At 40.2% G+C, this 14771-nt stretch overlaps 1 protein-coding gene across 5 annotated transcripts in view; it reads right to left on the reverse strand.

Annotated features, from left to right (window-relative positions):
• Positions 1-3854: 3854 nt before the first annotated feature.
• Positions 3855-14771, reverse strand: part of ATP13A3 (ATPase 13A3) — a 118623-nt gene continuing 107706 nt past the window's right edge. For all 5 annotated transcript variants that reach the window (XM_054039253.1, XM_054039250.1, XM_054039252.1 and 2 more), the window contains 4 exons: positions 13637-13725; positions 13042-13122; positions 10102-10191; positions 3855-8372 (listed from right to left, as the gene is read on the reverse strand). In XM_054039253.1, coding sequence (XP_053895228.1) covers positions 8175-8372; positions 10102-10191; positions 13042-13122; positions 13637-13725 — 458 coding nt within the window. In that variant the 3' untranslated portion in view covers positions 3855-8174. The remainder of the gene's footprint in view (positions 8373-10101; positions 10192-13041; positions 13123-13636; positions 13726-14771) is intronic.

Genomic DNA, 14771 nt, shown 5'->3' on the forward strand with positions numbered 1-14771 from the left:
AGGAATGCAACTTTCATTGATAGTTTCATTGATAAGTTAGACATGAACAGGTAGATAACGGCTCAAAAGGAGGCTTAGTGAGTACCATAAATAAAAGGCTTACGTCCCAATGAAGAGGAGGTTTTCTTACTGGCAGGAAGATTCTGATTAGGCCCTTTAAGAGTCTGCTAGCCAATGAGTGAATGAAAATTGAATAATCACCTGACGGTAGATGGCATGCACTGATTGCTGCCAGGTGGACTCGTATAGAACCGAGGGATAGCCCAGCTGTTGAGAGAGAAACAAGATAGTCCAAAATAGGGGAATATCTGCTGACTCGGGAGATGTTTCTGTTGTGCCCAGACGGAAAAATGCTTCATTTGGCTGAATAGCATTTCCTAGCGGAGCCGTTTCTGCTATTATTAAGGGTGGTTTGTCCAGCTTCTGATCAGGAATGTTCTAATGTTGATGCCCATCCAAAAATCCAAGCCATGAGATGAAACGCTTTGAGGTTGGGATGCTTGATCCTGCGCTTCTCCTGGATCAAGAGATCAGGGAAGGTCTGGCTGATGAGTGGAGAACGAGATGACTATTGTAGGAGATCTGGGAGCCAACTGGGGGGAAATGGGGATGAATTGTACCCTGTTGTGACTTTGTAAGACCCAAGGTAGGAGTGGTAAGGGAGGAAAGGCATTGCTCAGATGGTCTGATGAGGGGAGAAAGAGCATCGCTCTGAGGGCATAGTCCAAGAGCTCCTCTGGAGCAACGTATGTTGCACTTCTTGTTTGTTCAGCCAAACAGATCCTGATTGGGGGTCACCCACTGAACAAAAATGTTATTTATTATTGAATCATGCAACTCCCACTCGTAACTAATGGGGACATATCTGCTGCGGGTGTCCACTAACACATCCCGAGTTCCTGGAAAATAAGCTGCCAATAGGATGCTTCAATTCCTGATACACCAATTCCACAGGGTGACTGATCTCACTCCTCTCTGGTTATTGATTTATGAGGCAGTTGTCAGGTTGTCTGACATTATGAGGACATGGTGGGATAGGATGAATGGTAGACAAACCTTGCAAGCTTCTCGCGCTGCCTGGAGTTCCAGAAGGTTGATGTGCATCCTGGTCTCTTGGGACATCTAAGTACCCTGCACCGTATGGTTGTCCATGTGGGCTGCCCAGCTGAAGAGAGAGGGGTCTCTAATGATCATCTTGTCTGGCAAGGATAATAGGAAGGGGACGCCCACACATACCTGATGGGGATCCTTCCACCACACCAAGGAAGAAGTTACTTTGGATGGAATTATTACCAAGGTATTCATGCTGTGTTTGACTGGTGAATACACGCTCTGGAGCTACGCCTGAAGGCAATGTAGGTGAAGTCTGGTGAATGGGATAACATAAGTCCATGAAGCCATTGGCTCCAGAAGGAAAACAAGTTCTGACTGGAACTCAAAGATTGCCTATAACCTGATCTAACCTTATCTATTAGCGTGCTCCTGGTGCCAAACCTGTCCCTTGGGAGAGGAACTCTCACCATGACTGAATCTAGAGTGGCCCCTATGAAGTCTATAGTCTGCATGGAGTGAGGACACTTTTCCAAGTCCACACTGACTCCTAGGGAAGAAAGTCGTTGAAGCATTGATGAGGCTGACTCATAGGCTTCCGGATATGTTTTGCCAACGAGAAGTCAACCATCAACATAAGGGAAAACAGTAAAGCCATTCTGTCTGAAAAGAATTGCTACTACCAGAAAGATCTTAGTAAAGACCCTGGGGGGCAGTGGTGAGGCTGAATGGGAGGACCCTGTATTGAAAGTGGTCAGGGCCCACACTGAATCTGAGAAAATGCCTGTGGACGGGGTGAATATCCATGTGAAAGTACATGACCTTCATATCAAGAGCTGTAAACTATGTGTCTTTTTCCAGGGATAGGATATTGATGCCAGAGCAACCGTGTGAAATCTCAGTTGGTGAATAAAGTGGTTGAGATTACAGAGATCGAGGGTACATCTCTGTCTCCAACTACCCAACTTTTAGGGACTAAGAACTATGTAGAGTTTCCTTGGTGTTGAAAAGGTGTGCACTCTATTGTTCCTCGCTGGAAGAGGGATTCCTCGAGAGAATGGGGGTTTTGGAGAAGGTAGGTAAGTAAATTCGATCGCATAGCTGGGATAGAGGATATCTAATACCCACTTGTCTGCTATGACACTCCAGTTGTGGAACTGGAGTGCTAAACAATCCCCAAAGGGTACGGGGGGGGGGGGTGTCACGTAGAGGCATCATAAATGGCTTGCAGCTCTTGAGCTCCTGTCACAAAATATCTTTTTACTAGGGGATAAGATTGAGACGGTGCTGTAGGCATGGGAGGTGCAGGAAAACGAGAGGTCTGTTCTCTTTGTCTCTTACCAGGAGGGTCATAAGACTGCTGGTGAAATAATTATTGAGATGCTGGTCTAGGTTTGTAAGGCTGCCTGTGATGCTTCCCTTTTAGGGCAGTTGTATATATTCTCACGGAGCAGAGGGTGGCCCCGGAGTTCTTTAAATTATGTAAGGACTCATGAAGGAAGGCAAAGGCACATGCACAGAGCAACAAATACTGCTTGCAAAAATTCTCTGACCCCAGGGGCATGCAGTGCATGCGTTCCCACAGTGGAATACATTTAGAAACCTGCATTCAAAGAGGGAGGACAGTTATGGTCAGTGTGGATGTGGTCCACCAGAACGTGTGGCATATGTGCCCCAACTGCCCAGTAGAAGTCTGAGTAGAGCCAGAATTCTTTATTCCATCCCCCCATCACAAATAAGGTACAGAAATACACGCCTAAGAGGAGCAGAATGTCTTGCTTATGTTATGTCACATGTCCAACACATAACTGAATATACAGGCTTTTGTAGTAGACCCAAAGGAACATCAGTCTCAGATTTATGTATGTATTTATTTTGAAATCCCCTGTACTTCTGCCAAAGTGTAAGGATCTGGGGAACAAGGTCCTCCAGTTCCAGTCACTTCTCCATCACAAGGCTTTGCTGCATCAGAGCTAGAATCGTGGCAGCACCAGTAGGGAATGGACACCTTTCTGCTCCAGACTAAGGCTAAGCAATCCAGGCTGGGCACTTTTTACATCCTTTCTGTGTCTCCCCAGTTTAATTCCCTTGCCTCCCTGAACTGCCTGCAACAAAACCCTAAGTCCATAAGGATCTTGGTGAAAGCAAAAGTTTCATAAAATATTGTTTTGGTTCCAGGTTTGTGCCTGGGTTTTTAAAAAACCTGTCAAGCTTTTGGGTGTCGGCTGGACCCCTCTCAAAACACATTCTACCTTAACTTTTCTTAAACAAAGTTCTTTGACCTGGAATATTTAAATGTATTTCCACTCTGCAGTATGGAAAGGGTCTCAGCCTCATTCATGAAGTGATGTTTCCAGACTCAGAGCAGGACAGATATGGTAGTGGCAGGAACATTGTTTGCAGGCAGAAGATTGGCAAGAAATGAAAGTGTCACCATAGAAGAAATACTATCAGCACACCACGCTGCAAGCATGCAGCACTGGAAGATCTCAATAATGAAGCAGAAATGCATCACTATCCTTAGTAAGGTACAAGTTACAGCCTCGACAGGGCCTTCATCAATCCATGATGCAAGACTAAGGTCACTGTCATTGTTTCCAGATATTAATCTGGTGCGTGTATATGCACACACGTGCCCCTTACTCAGCAAGAGTGCATGGAGATGGGGCTGAGACGAAGCCCACTGAAGCCAATGGGAGTCATTCTTTTTCAATGGGCTCTGAATCGAGCCCGAGATGTGTGACCGGGGGAATTAGAGAAACATTCCTGAACACTAGTAACAAAAGCTATGAAAGTACACGCTGTCCATTTACATTTTTATTTCAAATAGCTTCAATCATAAAAAGGATTTTACAAGGCTATTTACAATTGTAATGTACAGTTATTCATGTGTGCCTCTTTGACAACTGGGTACCATTCTAGAGCAGCATTACGTGTTTTTAAATATAAAGATGCAGTATCACTTCTGATTTAAACTAGCTTTTTAAAAATAAGAGGAAGGTGAGCTTCCAGAGAACGCTAAAATCACGAGCCTTCTATTTTTGTTAGTTTCAAGGAAGTCATCACCTAAACCAAGAGTAGTTTCTGGTTCAAAATTATCAAACAAGCTGCAATTCATTGAAAATAGCTGTAAAAACCTGAAGCTATACTGTATAAAATTAACATATTCAGGACTCTAAAAATTGTCAGAAAACCACCCCTTTCCCTCAGACATACAAAAATCTAATTTTATAATTCAAAATTTCATGGGAGAAATTCTAAAGCACTTCCTAAATCTTGAATGTTGTGATGACCAAGGAAAATACTAAAAAATTTGCAGCATAAAAAAGCATCCTGCATGTGTTTAATGTTAATATAATATATACATAATACAGTAGAGGATTATTTACCAATTTCAGATGAACTGGTTCAGCACAATCTTCATAAACACAGAACAAGAAATAAAATAAATAGAATAAAAAACTGTGACCATTTTAAAAATAAAAGTGCAATTGTAAAAGTTCCCAATTTAAAGTTTACAAATGAATCTAAACAATCTTTGCTTTGTGGTTGGCTTCGCCACTTTGACTCAAGCATTATTTGCAGCCTATTTTACAGCAGACTTAGTTACATAATGTCTGAAATCTACAGTTACCACTAATTATATCTGAAGGGAAGGAGAACTTTAAAAACAACCCTGAGGGATACACATTTTAAAGATCTGGTTATTTATTTAAAAACATTTTAAAAGTTACATTTATTATTTAACAATTGCTTTCCTGGGTAGACCATTCCTTTAAGTATGTGCATAAATAATATTTATATCAATTATATTTACAAATCCTAGCACACTGAAGAAAGACATATACAGATTTAAATTTAGGTCTGTATACACTTAAATAATTTAATAAGAAAATCTGAATCAGACTCTTCAGTGTTAGGCTGAATTATATAATAGAAAGAAAAAAGACCATCAAGAGTATTTAGTAGGACCCACTAAATAGTTCTGTTCATCTGAATTCATTAGCTTTCAAGAACAATTTACAAAAAGGTTTCTTTTAAGCACAAATTCTGAAGTCCAACATACTTCAACATATGAACTGAACTTGCTAATTTGGGGCCAGATCTAGTTTGCTAGCTTTCTGTACACCTGACAAACCACATCTTCCTTTCAAAGTGATACACAGGCAAATAGGGCTGAACCCTGTCCTGAGGTAAGAAGGTGCAATTCCCAGGGACTTCAGTAGGAGCTGTGCCTACTTCCATGGCTGTATTTGAACCCTCGGAAGTACAAAACCTTGCAACAAAAAGAAAAATTTTAAAGGATTTTTTCCCAAAAAAAGACAGCTGATCGGTTATTCTTACCAATAGCTCACTGCTCTTGGTCCAAGACCCTTGCTGCTCCGTCATATGATGTCAAAAGCATCCACTAATTTTGGTGCCCAACTTGAACATAGCATCGGACTCTTAGAGGTGCTGAGACCCACAATTCCATCTGGAGTCAAAGAATCCTGCAGGTGCTCCGGACCAGTGAAAATCCTGCTCTCACTTTCACAAGCCATGACCCAAAAGTCATGGACACACTTGACAATTTTGGCCCTAATTAAAAATATTAGAATACTCTTTAAACAAACTCACTGCTCCATAAGTAGTTTACTCCTTATTATCTGGATATTTCTAATGGGCTGGTACATGGAATAGTCTCATCACAAATGGAAGACTGACTTTAACATCTGAATGAGGACAGACTGATTAGCAGTTTGTGGGAAGAGCACTGAGCAATAGTACTTGAAAGATGCAGACCATGTGCACATTTCTCTCTTCACTTTTGACTGAACAAGCAAGTTAAAATGAATTAAACTAACTCAAAACCCCCTGTAAGTTAACATTTAAACAAATATAGGATGTGGTCGTAAGTCACAGCTCCAAGGTCCAAGATGCATAGCTTCATGGAATCTTTCCACTAAAGTAAAATATTTTCTATAAAGGGGAGATATAAAGAATATTCACTCAGCTAGCAATATTCTTTCCCCCCAAATTCCACACTAATGAGATATTTCAAAGACTCAACAGTGGCAACGTCAGTAGCAGTGATCCAGTTTTTACACTCTTCTAAAGTTACAAATATTGTTTGAAGTTTAACAGTATAAAAGGCAGGAAAAGGACAATTCTGGTCTGCACTACTGATTAAAAGCTGGTAAATGCCTTCCCAAAATAAAACAGGAAGAGAGCTGTCAGTTGTCATAGGGGATAGTACACCACAAGCGTACTATTCATTCATGAGGAGTAACTGTTAATGTAACTGCTAATCTTCACAGTCCTAGAGGAACCCTCCAAACCATTTATGCCCCAATTATTAATTCCAACGTTGGCATGGCATGTTCAACACCGTCGAGGCAAGGAGGATATTACCACACGACGCCTTATACAAAAACACAAAGGAAATAGGCCTGAGCTGCAAAGAATCCTAGAGAATGAGACCCTCCCTAGATAACTTTAACAAGCTATCCCCTGGATTTTATAGAGGGAAAACACTCCCTAGAGTGGAGTAATTTCCACAGTTTTCATTCAGCCCTACATACAATTCCACAGGATTTTTCATGTAAGGGCCAGAGCTGGATTTCTGGTGTCCTCGCCCAAAGTTCAGAGTTGCTTAGATCAGTCAATTTCACGTAGTTAAAAAAGGCAGTCCAAATTTTAGCACTTTTTATTCTTTCAAAAGAGCAATAAGAACTGACTGGAGGAGTTTTTCCTCAATGTTTTACTGTTTTATTTGGTTGCCAAAGGCTTTGGGTTTTTTACCCATTTTGATAGGCTTCTAAAACCCAATATTTTTGAAGTTGCTGCTGCTTGCTGTCTCATATTTGCAATTTAATTTTCCAAGTGGCTTAGTACAATGCTCTTTGGCACCACCTCATGGTGAAACTGTGCGCTGACACTTTAAGCATTCATGGCACCACTGGGTGCAAAAGATTTAAAAAAAGAAAAAGAAAAAGAGAGAGATCCAAGGCAGCCCAGTAATTTTATAACAGGACCTGGATTGTGGCTCATCTGTTTCCATCTTAACATTGCTGCACACAACTACATGGTAATTAAGACACTGGTAGACCAATCCTTTGGTATTCATAAGCCCTTGGTGCCCAGGATTAGTATTTGCTAATGCTAAGGGCACGTGAAAACCATTTTCTGCCTCCTAGCAGTAGTTCTGGCCTTGCTGATGCAAAGGTGTTAAAAATCGCTCAAATGATACAAATAAAACCTGGTCTGATAAAAGTAATCAAATTCCTTTGTTGGACAGAGTAAGAGCGTATGGAGCCACCAGTCAGTTAAATGCAATAAAAGTAAGATGTAAGGGAAGAATTATTTGGCCTGGGTTCTTCAGCATCCCCCTTCTCAAAGACCCCAACAACCTGTCTTTCTGTAGCCTATGACAATTCAGGATTAGCTGAAGAGGAGGGTAAGAGGAGATTGATGCGCTTCCTTCCTCCTAGGGACTGAGCACACAGGTTTTACTGCATTCCCAGTACCTGCAGGGTCAGACTTAAGGACTAGCTGCAAGTCCAAACTCTTACCTGTCCCTCAGCTGGAAACGCTCTTGAACTATTAGGTACAAATCTGTTTTTAGTCCATGTGAAGTAGGAGGGATACACACTAAAACTCCAGGATCATCTTACAGTCACAATGCTTTCTGATAAAAAGTGAAGAAGAAATAACTGACAACCCTTTCCATGTGGTTTCTGTGGGTCTCTAGTACTGCTGTGAAAAGGCTGTGTCAGACAGCACACTGCGCTCACATTGGTGTTGGAACACAGGGTGGAACAATTACCACCAAATATCAACATTCCCCAAATACTCAAAGGACCCTATTTAACTGCCCTGCAGTTTAAACCTTTAAATACAGCTCACTTTGGACAAGTGAGGCTTCAAAATTTAGTAAAAAAATGTTTCTTCTGTTATATGTCATCTAGCTCAGTGTTTTTTATGTATAATTTGTACGATGTCCAGCTCTGAACTTTGTATTCAGAGACCAAATAACCGGAAATGTTTGCACTGGGAGAACACTTAGCATGCTGCAATACTAAATAAAGCCATAAAATTACATAGCTCTGAATACTGCTAAAGAAACATACCACTGAGATTCATTGTTATGTTACAGTGATTATTGGATATGAACCATTTTCCTGGGTTGGATCTTTAGCTTCTGTAGTTGTTCTAGGTTTTGGTGGCCATTCTGGATCAACCAACAGTTCCTGAGCTAAGTGCATGTACTTGGCTTTTGGAATCTTCTTTCTGCAGCCAAACAGGGAGGAAAGGACGCACCCTCTCCAGCGATCCCAAGGCTCCTGCAGACGGGACAGGGAAATGAACAGATCTGAAAACTAGGCTGCCAAGAGCAAAATACTTTAAAACCACATCAGAAATTTTACAATGAGACATCAGAAACGAATCTGACTTTCATTATGAATTGTTTTAGTTTCGGATTCAGAAATTGTTGTCATTATACAGGATCAAGATAGTGTGGTGCAGAATCTATATATAGGGCCGCCTACCCCCTCTTTTGCATTGTGGCAGCAATGAGATTTTAAAAGGTACAAATGCAAGGCGAAAATAAGATTCTGCATCATAGTATCTAGGTCTCATGCACCAGCAATCATTTTCATGTACATTTCAAAGTGTTCATAGTACTGCCTATAACTGCACTGTTTCAGAGGAACTAGTCAACTCCCAAAGTAGACTACTGAGGAGTAATGGCCTTAAAACACTTTTTGTGATGTAACTGTGTCTGTTTGATGCCCAAGTTTTGGGGGAAAAAATGTCTAAATATTTTACACATATACACATTTGTTCAACGGTATCCAACCAACAACAAGCAGTAAGCAATTTAAACTAACCATGCCTATCTGACAGTGTGTGCTATTAAAAAGCATGCAAAGCAGTGAATTAGAAGTAATCTGCTAGCGTGTCGGAATAAATCACGCCATGTTTATTTTTATTTTTTTTAAAGTCTTCCTCACTCCCCTCATACTAAATAGGCAATACATGAACCTTAGAAATTTTACTCCACTAACTGGAATAAATAGACAAACACACTGCTATCATTCTCAAAATATCTGGTTCCTCCCATTTCTCAGTCTACTGTGTTTACTGGGTATGGCTGCCGTTCTGGTGGATATAAGTGATTGCTCTTATGCGCCGTGGCTTAGATTTACCCTGTGCAGAATGCTAGCACGAGCCCTAGGCATCACTGCAGTTCTCAAAATCAGGGTCAATTTTGACTGAAGCAATGGCTGGGCCTCGTGCAGGTTCTCTGCCCAGAGGTAGACAAAAGCTATAAGGCGTTAAAGGTAATAACCAAACCAACAGTGTTTTACTACATTGCATTTTCCATAGACAGTAGCCTCCGGCTGGTACCAAATGCAGTTTGCTGACTATCTCTTGAGGTGGAAGAGCTGCCGACACTGTCACCTTCTACAGCAGCTTAAAAAGGAGTGGTAATTCACCATGTCTGTCATTTTGTTTCACTTTGTTTGTAAGTACCATAAATTACTGATCACACAGAAGATGCTCCAACACCTTTTGAAGTCAATTTAATTCATTTCATTGGGAGCTGGATCAAACCCACAGTTAAGAACCCTGATTTCATGAGAATCAAGACATTTCTAGTCTTACTCTACTGATCTGCTGATATGCAGACTACTACTAAGTGTCTGGAATGAACATTGGTGACACTGAATGTGTCAGTCCCTGAAATTTTAAGTGTGTCATTTTGGAGTGAAAAAACAAGTCAATGGAAAAATTAGAGAGGCCTCACACTGTTTCTCAAGTCCTGTAAGTGAAGCTAAATGTACACTCACCTGCTTAGGACACGTTTACAATAATATTTAAAGATGCTTCTGTTAAAATCCCTTTTAATTGTAAAGTTACAGAAATATGATAAAGACACTATTTAAAAACAGGTTTATACAGGCAGAAAACAAACACACACCCATAAACCACTACACAATGCATGGTACAAAACTAAATTAATCTGCATACAGTTGAATGATTGACAGCAAAATACTGGTCTCCAACCTGAGGTGGCTGGGGTAGGGTGAGGCGATATTCTCCTTGTTTGTCTCGACTGAACACAACCTTCCAAAGGATCATGTCAAGGAGGATATTCTGTGAGACATTGCAGTGAGTGGGAAGAATTAAAAAGACTAATGATCATTTGTTGTTAGTGTGCACATAAAAATAAAATCTGAAACGGTGATGTAGGCATAATTAACTCAGTGCAGAACTAAACTCAGCTTTCATTTGACAAAATTTATTTTTATTAGTATTTAAGAGAGAAACCATCTTCAGTATTTAAGTGCTTCCATGAGGGTTTTAAAAGCACAAATATATGCTTTACATTAATTGCAATAATTATGACAACTGCATTTACACAAATAGGAATTTTTTTTTTTAAACAACAAGTTTTGACACTACTATTTTAAGAATCTCCAGTAAGCACTGCAAGTTCTAAGGAAGCTTTAAATTAAGATTCTTTTCTCAAATCATGTTCTGCATTCTGATTAGTCTGACATTTTGGGTATTTATTTAGCAGTGCTGATCACAGACCAAAGTTAGTTATTAGAAACTGGTCAGGGTTTCGGGGGGCACAGGTGCGGATGGCGTGCTCAGAGGCGGAGGGACTTGGTGAGTTGTGTGTCTAGTCTGTCTGTTCTCTAGGAAGGTTGCGTGGCTGGGCTGTGGACCCCTGTCCAGGCTAGGTGAGATGGGTCTGTGTGTGGCTGCAACCCTGTGGTCTTTGAACAGCCCCAGGGTTTGAAGAGTCCAAGAGGTTCACCCCGCCCGGTTGAAGGGGGACAGAGCTGAGCAGTGAAGATTAGAATATAGTCAGTTGCCAGGTGAACTCCTGAGGCAGGCAAATAAGAGTGGCAAGTTGGTGAGTTTTGGAGGGAGTCTGGCTCCTTCTCTTGGAGGTATAGCTCTACTCCAGGTAGCAAATATGGACAATAAGGGAACAACTGTGTCCTGCCTCAGACATGCTACGTTTACTTTTCTGTCAGAAGACCAAATAGATCTCTGGTGCATGAATGCAAGCTGGGGGCCATACTACAGGAGAAAATATGTGGTCTGGAAGCACAAGTTTCAACACTTCTTTGACAACCACATTTGGAAATCATTACCACAGACACAACAAGGGGAGGAGTCTGTGAAAGGAGAACTGGAGAGAACAGAAACCAAAGAAATGGGCTGATGATTCATGACAAAGAGCAGAGAGAAAACCAGGAGGCATTCAACCCAGCTAAAAGTACTCATTCAGTATCAGGTACTCAGTGAAGCAACTGTAGAGGAACCTGTTTCCAGAGGAACAGAACAGAAAGCTAAAAGGGACATGCCTCATGGGCATCCTTGCGTTATGAAGCAAGCAGCTACGAAGACAGGTTTTTCACCTGTCTCAAGAAGACAAACAATCCTCATCAGTGACTCCATATGAAGAGCGGACACTGAATTTAGCAAAGGACACAAGGAGAGCAGGATGGTGTGCTGTCACCCTAGGGCGAAAATATGAAATGAAATGCAAGAGGGATGGGGTTATTAAATCTTCTGGCAAGTCTCCACTGGTGGGGATACACATTGGTTCCAATACTATGGCATCCCACAGATTACAGAAAACTTCAGGGACCTTGGAAGGGAGCTGAAGAGGAGGAACGTCCAAGTTATCTTCTTGGAGAGCCTTCCAGTCCCAAAAGCAAGAGAAGGCATAACATATTGGACGTGAACCATAGACAGTGCAACTGGTGTGAGGCTGAAGGCTTGGATTTGTGGAGGACTAGGCCATATTCCAGTGACAGACGGGGCTATATGAATGGGACTAGCATGCATCTCACGGGCAGCTAATCATCTCTCTTAGACACTAGCTGGAGCCAATGAGGGGGAGAGGGTATTAAACCAACAACACAAGGGGCAGGTGCTAAGGGGGCAAATGCGGTATTAACTCAAACTCGGTGTGTCATGAACAAATTGAACAGATGTGAAAATGTGAAGAGCAACTCTAAAAGAATTTAGGGGTCTTAGTGGACAAACAGCTGAACATGAGCTCCCAATGTGATACTGTGGAAGAACGGGCTAATGTGATCCTTGGATGTATAAACAAGGGAGCAATAAGTAGGAGCAAGGAGGTGATTTTACCTCTGTATACAGCATTGATGAGACCAATACTGGAATATGGCATACATTTCTGTGGCCACATTTTTAAAACGATGTTGAAAAATTGATGATGATGCAGAAAAGAGCCACAAAGATGATTCAAGAAAATGCTTTACAATGAGATATTTAAAGAGCACAATCTGTTTAGCTAATCAAAAAAAGAGAGGTGACAATTAGTGTGTAAGCACCTTCAGGGGGGAAATACCAGGTATGAAAGGTAGTGAATGGCAAGACGAGAGCCAATGGCTGGAAATGGAACCCAGACGAGCACAAAGTAGAAGTTAGACACAGGACAATTAACCATTGAAACAATTTATCAAGGGAAGTGGTGGATTCTCCATCTCTTGAGCTCTTCAAATCGAGATTGAAGCTGTTCTGGAAGGTATGTTTGAGTCAAACCCAATTTACTGGGCTCAATACAAGGATAACTGGGTGAAATTTAATGTGATATACAGGAGGTCAGACTAGAGGATCTAATGGTCCCTTATGCTGTTAAGGATCATAAGTGTGACTCAGTTTATCACATAAGGATAGTGACACACACTAAAAAAATCAATGTCAGAAGTCTGTGTTCAACATAGTTCACTGCTTCTGTACATTACATTGAATTCAATAACGATGCTTAACTCAATTATTCCTTATTATATTAATTATCTGTATTATGAAACTTTAAACTTTGTGGCCTTAACCTTGCCTGAAAATACATTAGAAGTACAAACGGAACTGTACTCCATCAGCATTTTATATAGGATGTACTTGTAGCCCAGGAAAAGGCTACATGGAAAAGACCACTTGTTAATCTGAGCTACTTACCTCCACCAAGAGGGATACAATTGCATTGATGATGATGATGATGAGAATTGTTATACGCCACTCATATGGTACACAAACTAGCTGCAAGACAAAGTTGTCACAGGTGACCAATGTCCACTGTATGCATTGAACAATTACACACAATAAAATGTGTACATATGAAATAAAGCAAATTTGAAACAAGCTTGGTTGTAAACCTCAAATTTAACTCCTATTTTATTGCTTAAACACGACTCTTTGTGATAGGGCAAATAATGCTTATCTGCAGAGTGCATTTGGTAGTCTCACCTCTCATTCTACAGTATCTTGCTGAGAAATTGTTAAGGGTTTTAAACACATGCTTCTTCTGCATTAGTTAGATCTAAAGGGATTTTTTTAAAATAAAAATTAAAAAATGGTGAGACTAAATTTATATTTGGCTCTCATTTGACTCTATAGGTATATGCCAGATTTTCATTAGGCTTGTCTTCTGGCAGAATTTGAACTCTAGCTTTCAAAGGGTCAATCTAGTCAATGGGAACTTTAGTCTGGAAGAGAGGCCAGCCAACTTATTTTATGAGGTATGAAGTGTATATACCTGCTTGTTGAATCTTACCTCAAGAACCCTGTCAATGGATTCAACTGGATACAACATGATGAATAATGTGAAGATATAAATAACTATCACAGATATAACAAACAGAACTGTAAAAAGAAAAAGAGAAATACAACATTAAACATACTGTCATGCTTCGCTTCTGCATATATATCTATTACAATAACCCCTGAGTAACAGTTCACAAAATGTATTTTGCATTGGTAGACCATATACAAGTACATATTACATGAAACAGTCTTGGATTTCTCACCTGTAAAATTATACTGCAATGATTTTATTGTATATGCAAAAAAGCCACCTTAAACATCTGGTTAATTCTCATTACCTTATGAAAACAATGCAGCTTATGTGACACTTAACTTACAAGAAGTTTTCCCCTTTCACAACAACAGAATATACATCTCAAACCACATTGCAATGGTGGATATAATCCTCATTTCACTTTAGTGCGCATGCACATACGTGTATGTGTGTGTGTATATTTTTTTTCCTCCATTAACCTTCTAAAACAATATATACCATACATATAATTTTAGATAAATACAAAATGACTCAATTACAGGAGTTCAAATCAACCACTGCCCTAGCAACAAAAAGTTACAGATTTTAGATTACACTGTTTTGCACTCCCAAGAAAAGACCATTTTTAAAAAGTAAGTTTTGAGGCCCATAATGCGACCAGAATCTTTCAGAATTCTGAAAAACATTAAAGCAACTGAATCTAAATCTAAAAAATCTGCACGTGAGATTTCTAAATACACAAGTCTATCTGAAGGGTATTAGCAAGCAGAAATAGTGTATGCGGCAAGCACACAGTCCCCGCAGATTTAAGAAGTGAAAAATGTTATTATTCCATGTCTTAAACAAAACAGCAATGGAATGCAGGAGTATTCTGCTACCAAAATCATTGAGTCAATAGAGAAACCTCATTCAATACAGTGGTAATGACTGTATTTAGGTGGTTTTCCCAGCGAGAGCATACCATTTAAATTTCATGCATTTTACTTTAGAAAAAAAAAGTTAAAATTTGTAGAATGTGAGAATTTCTGCATTAACCTTCCCAAATTCCCAGAGGAAATCTTGAATATTCTACAATACTGCCCCATCTATTTTCACCTGAGAAACTATCCCC

The sequence above is a fragment of the Malaclemys terrapin genome, chromosome 9 (assembly GCF_027887155.1).
Source record: "Malaclemys terrapin pileata isolate rMalTer1 chromosome 9, rMalTer1.hap1, whole genome shotgun sequence".
Lineage (NCBI taxonomy): Eukaryota > Metazoa > Chordata > Testudines > Emydidae > Malaclemys > Malaclemys terrapin.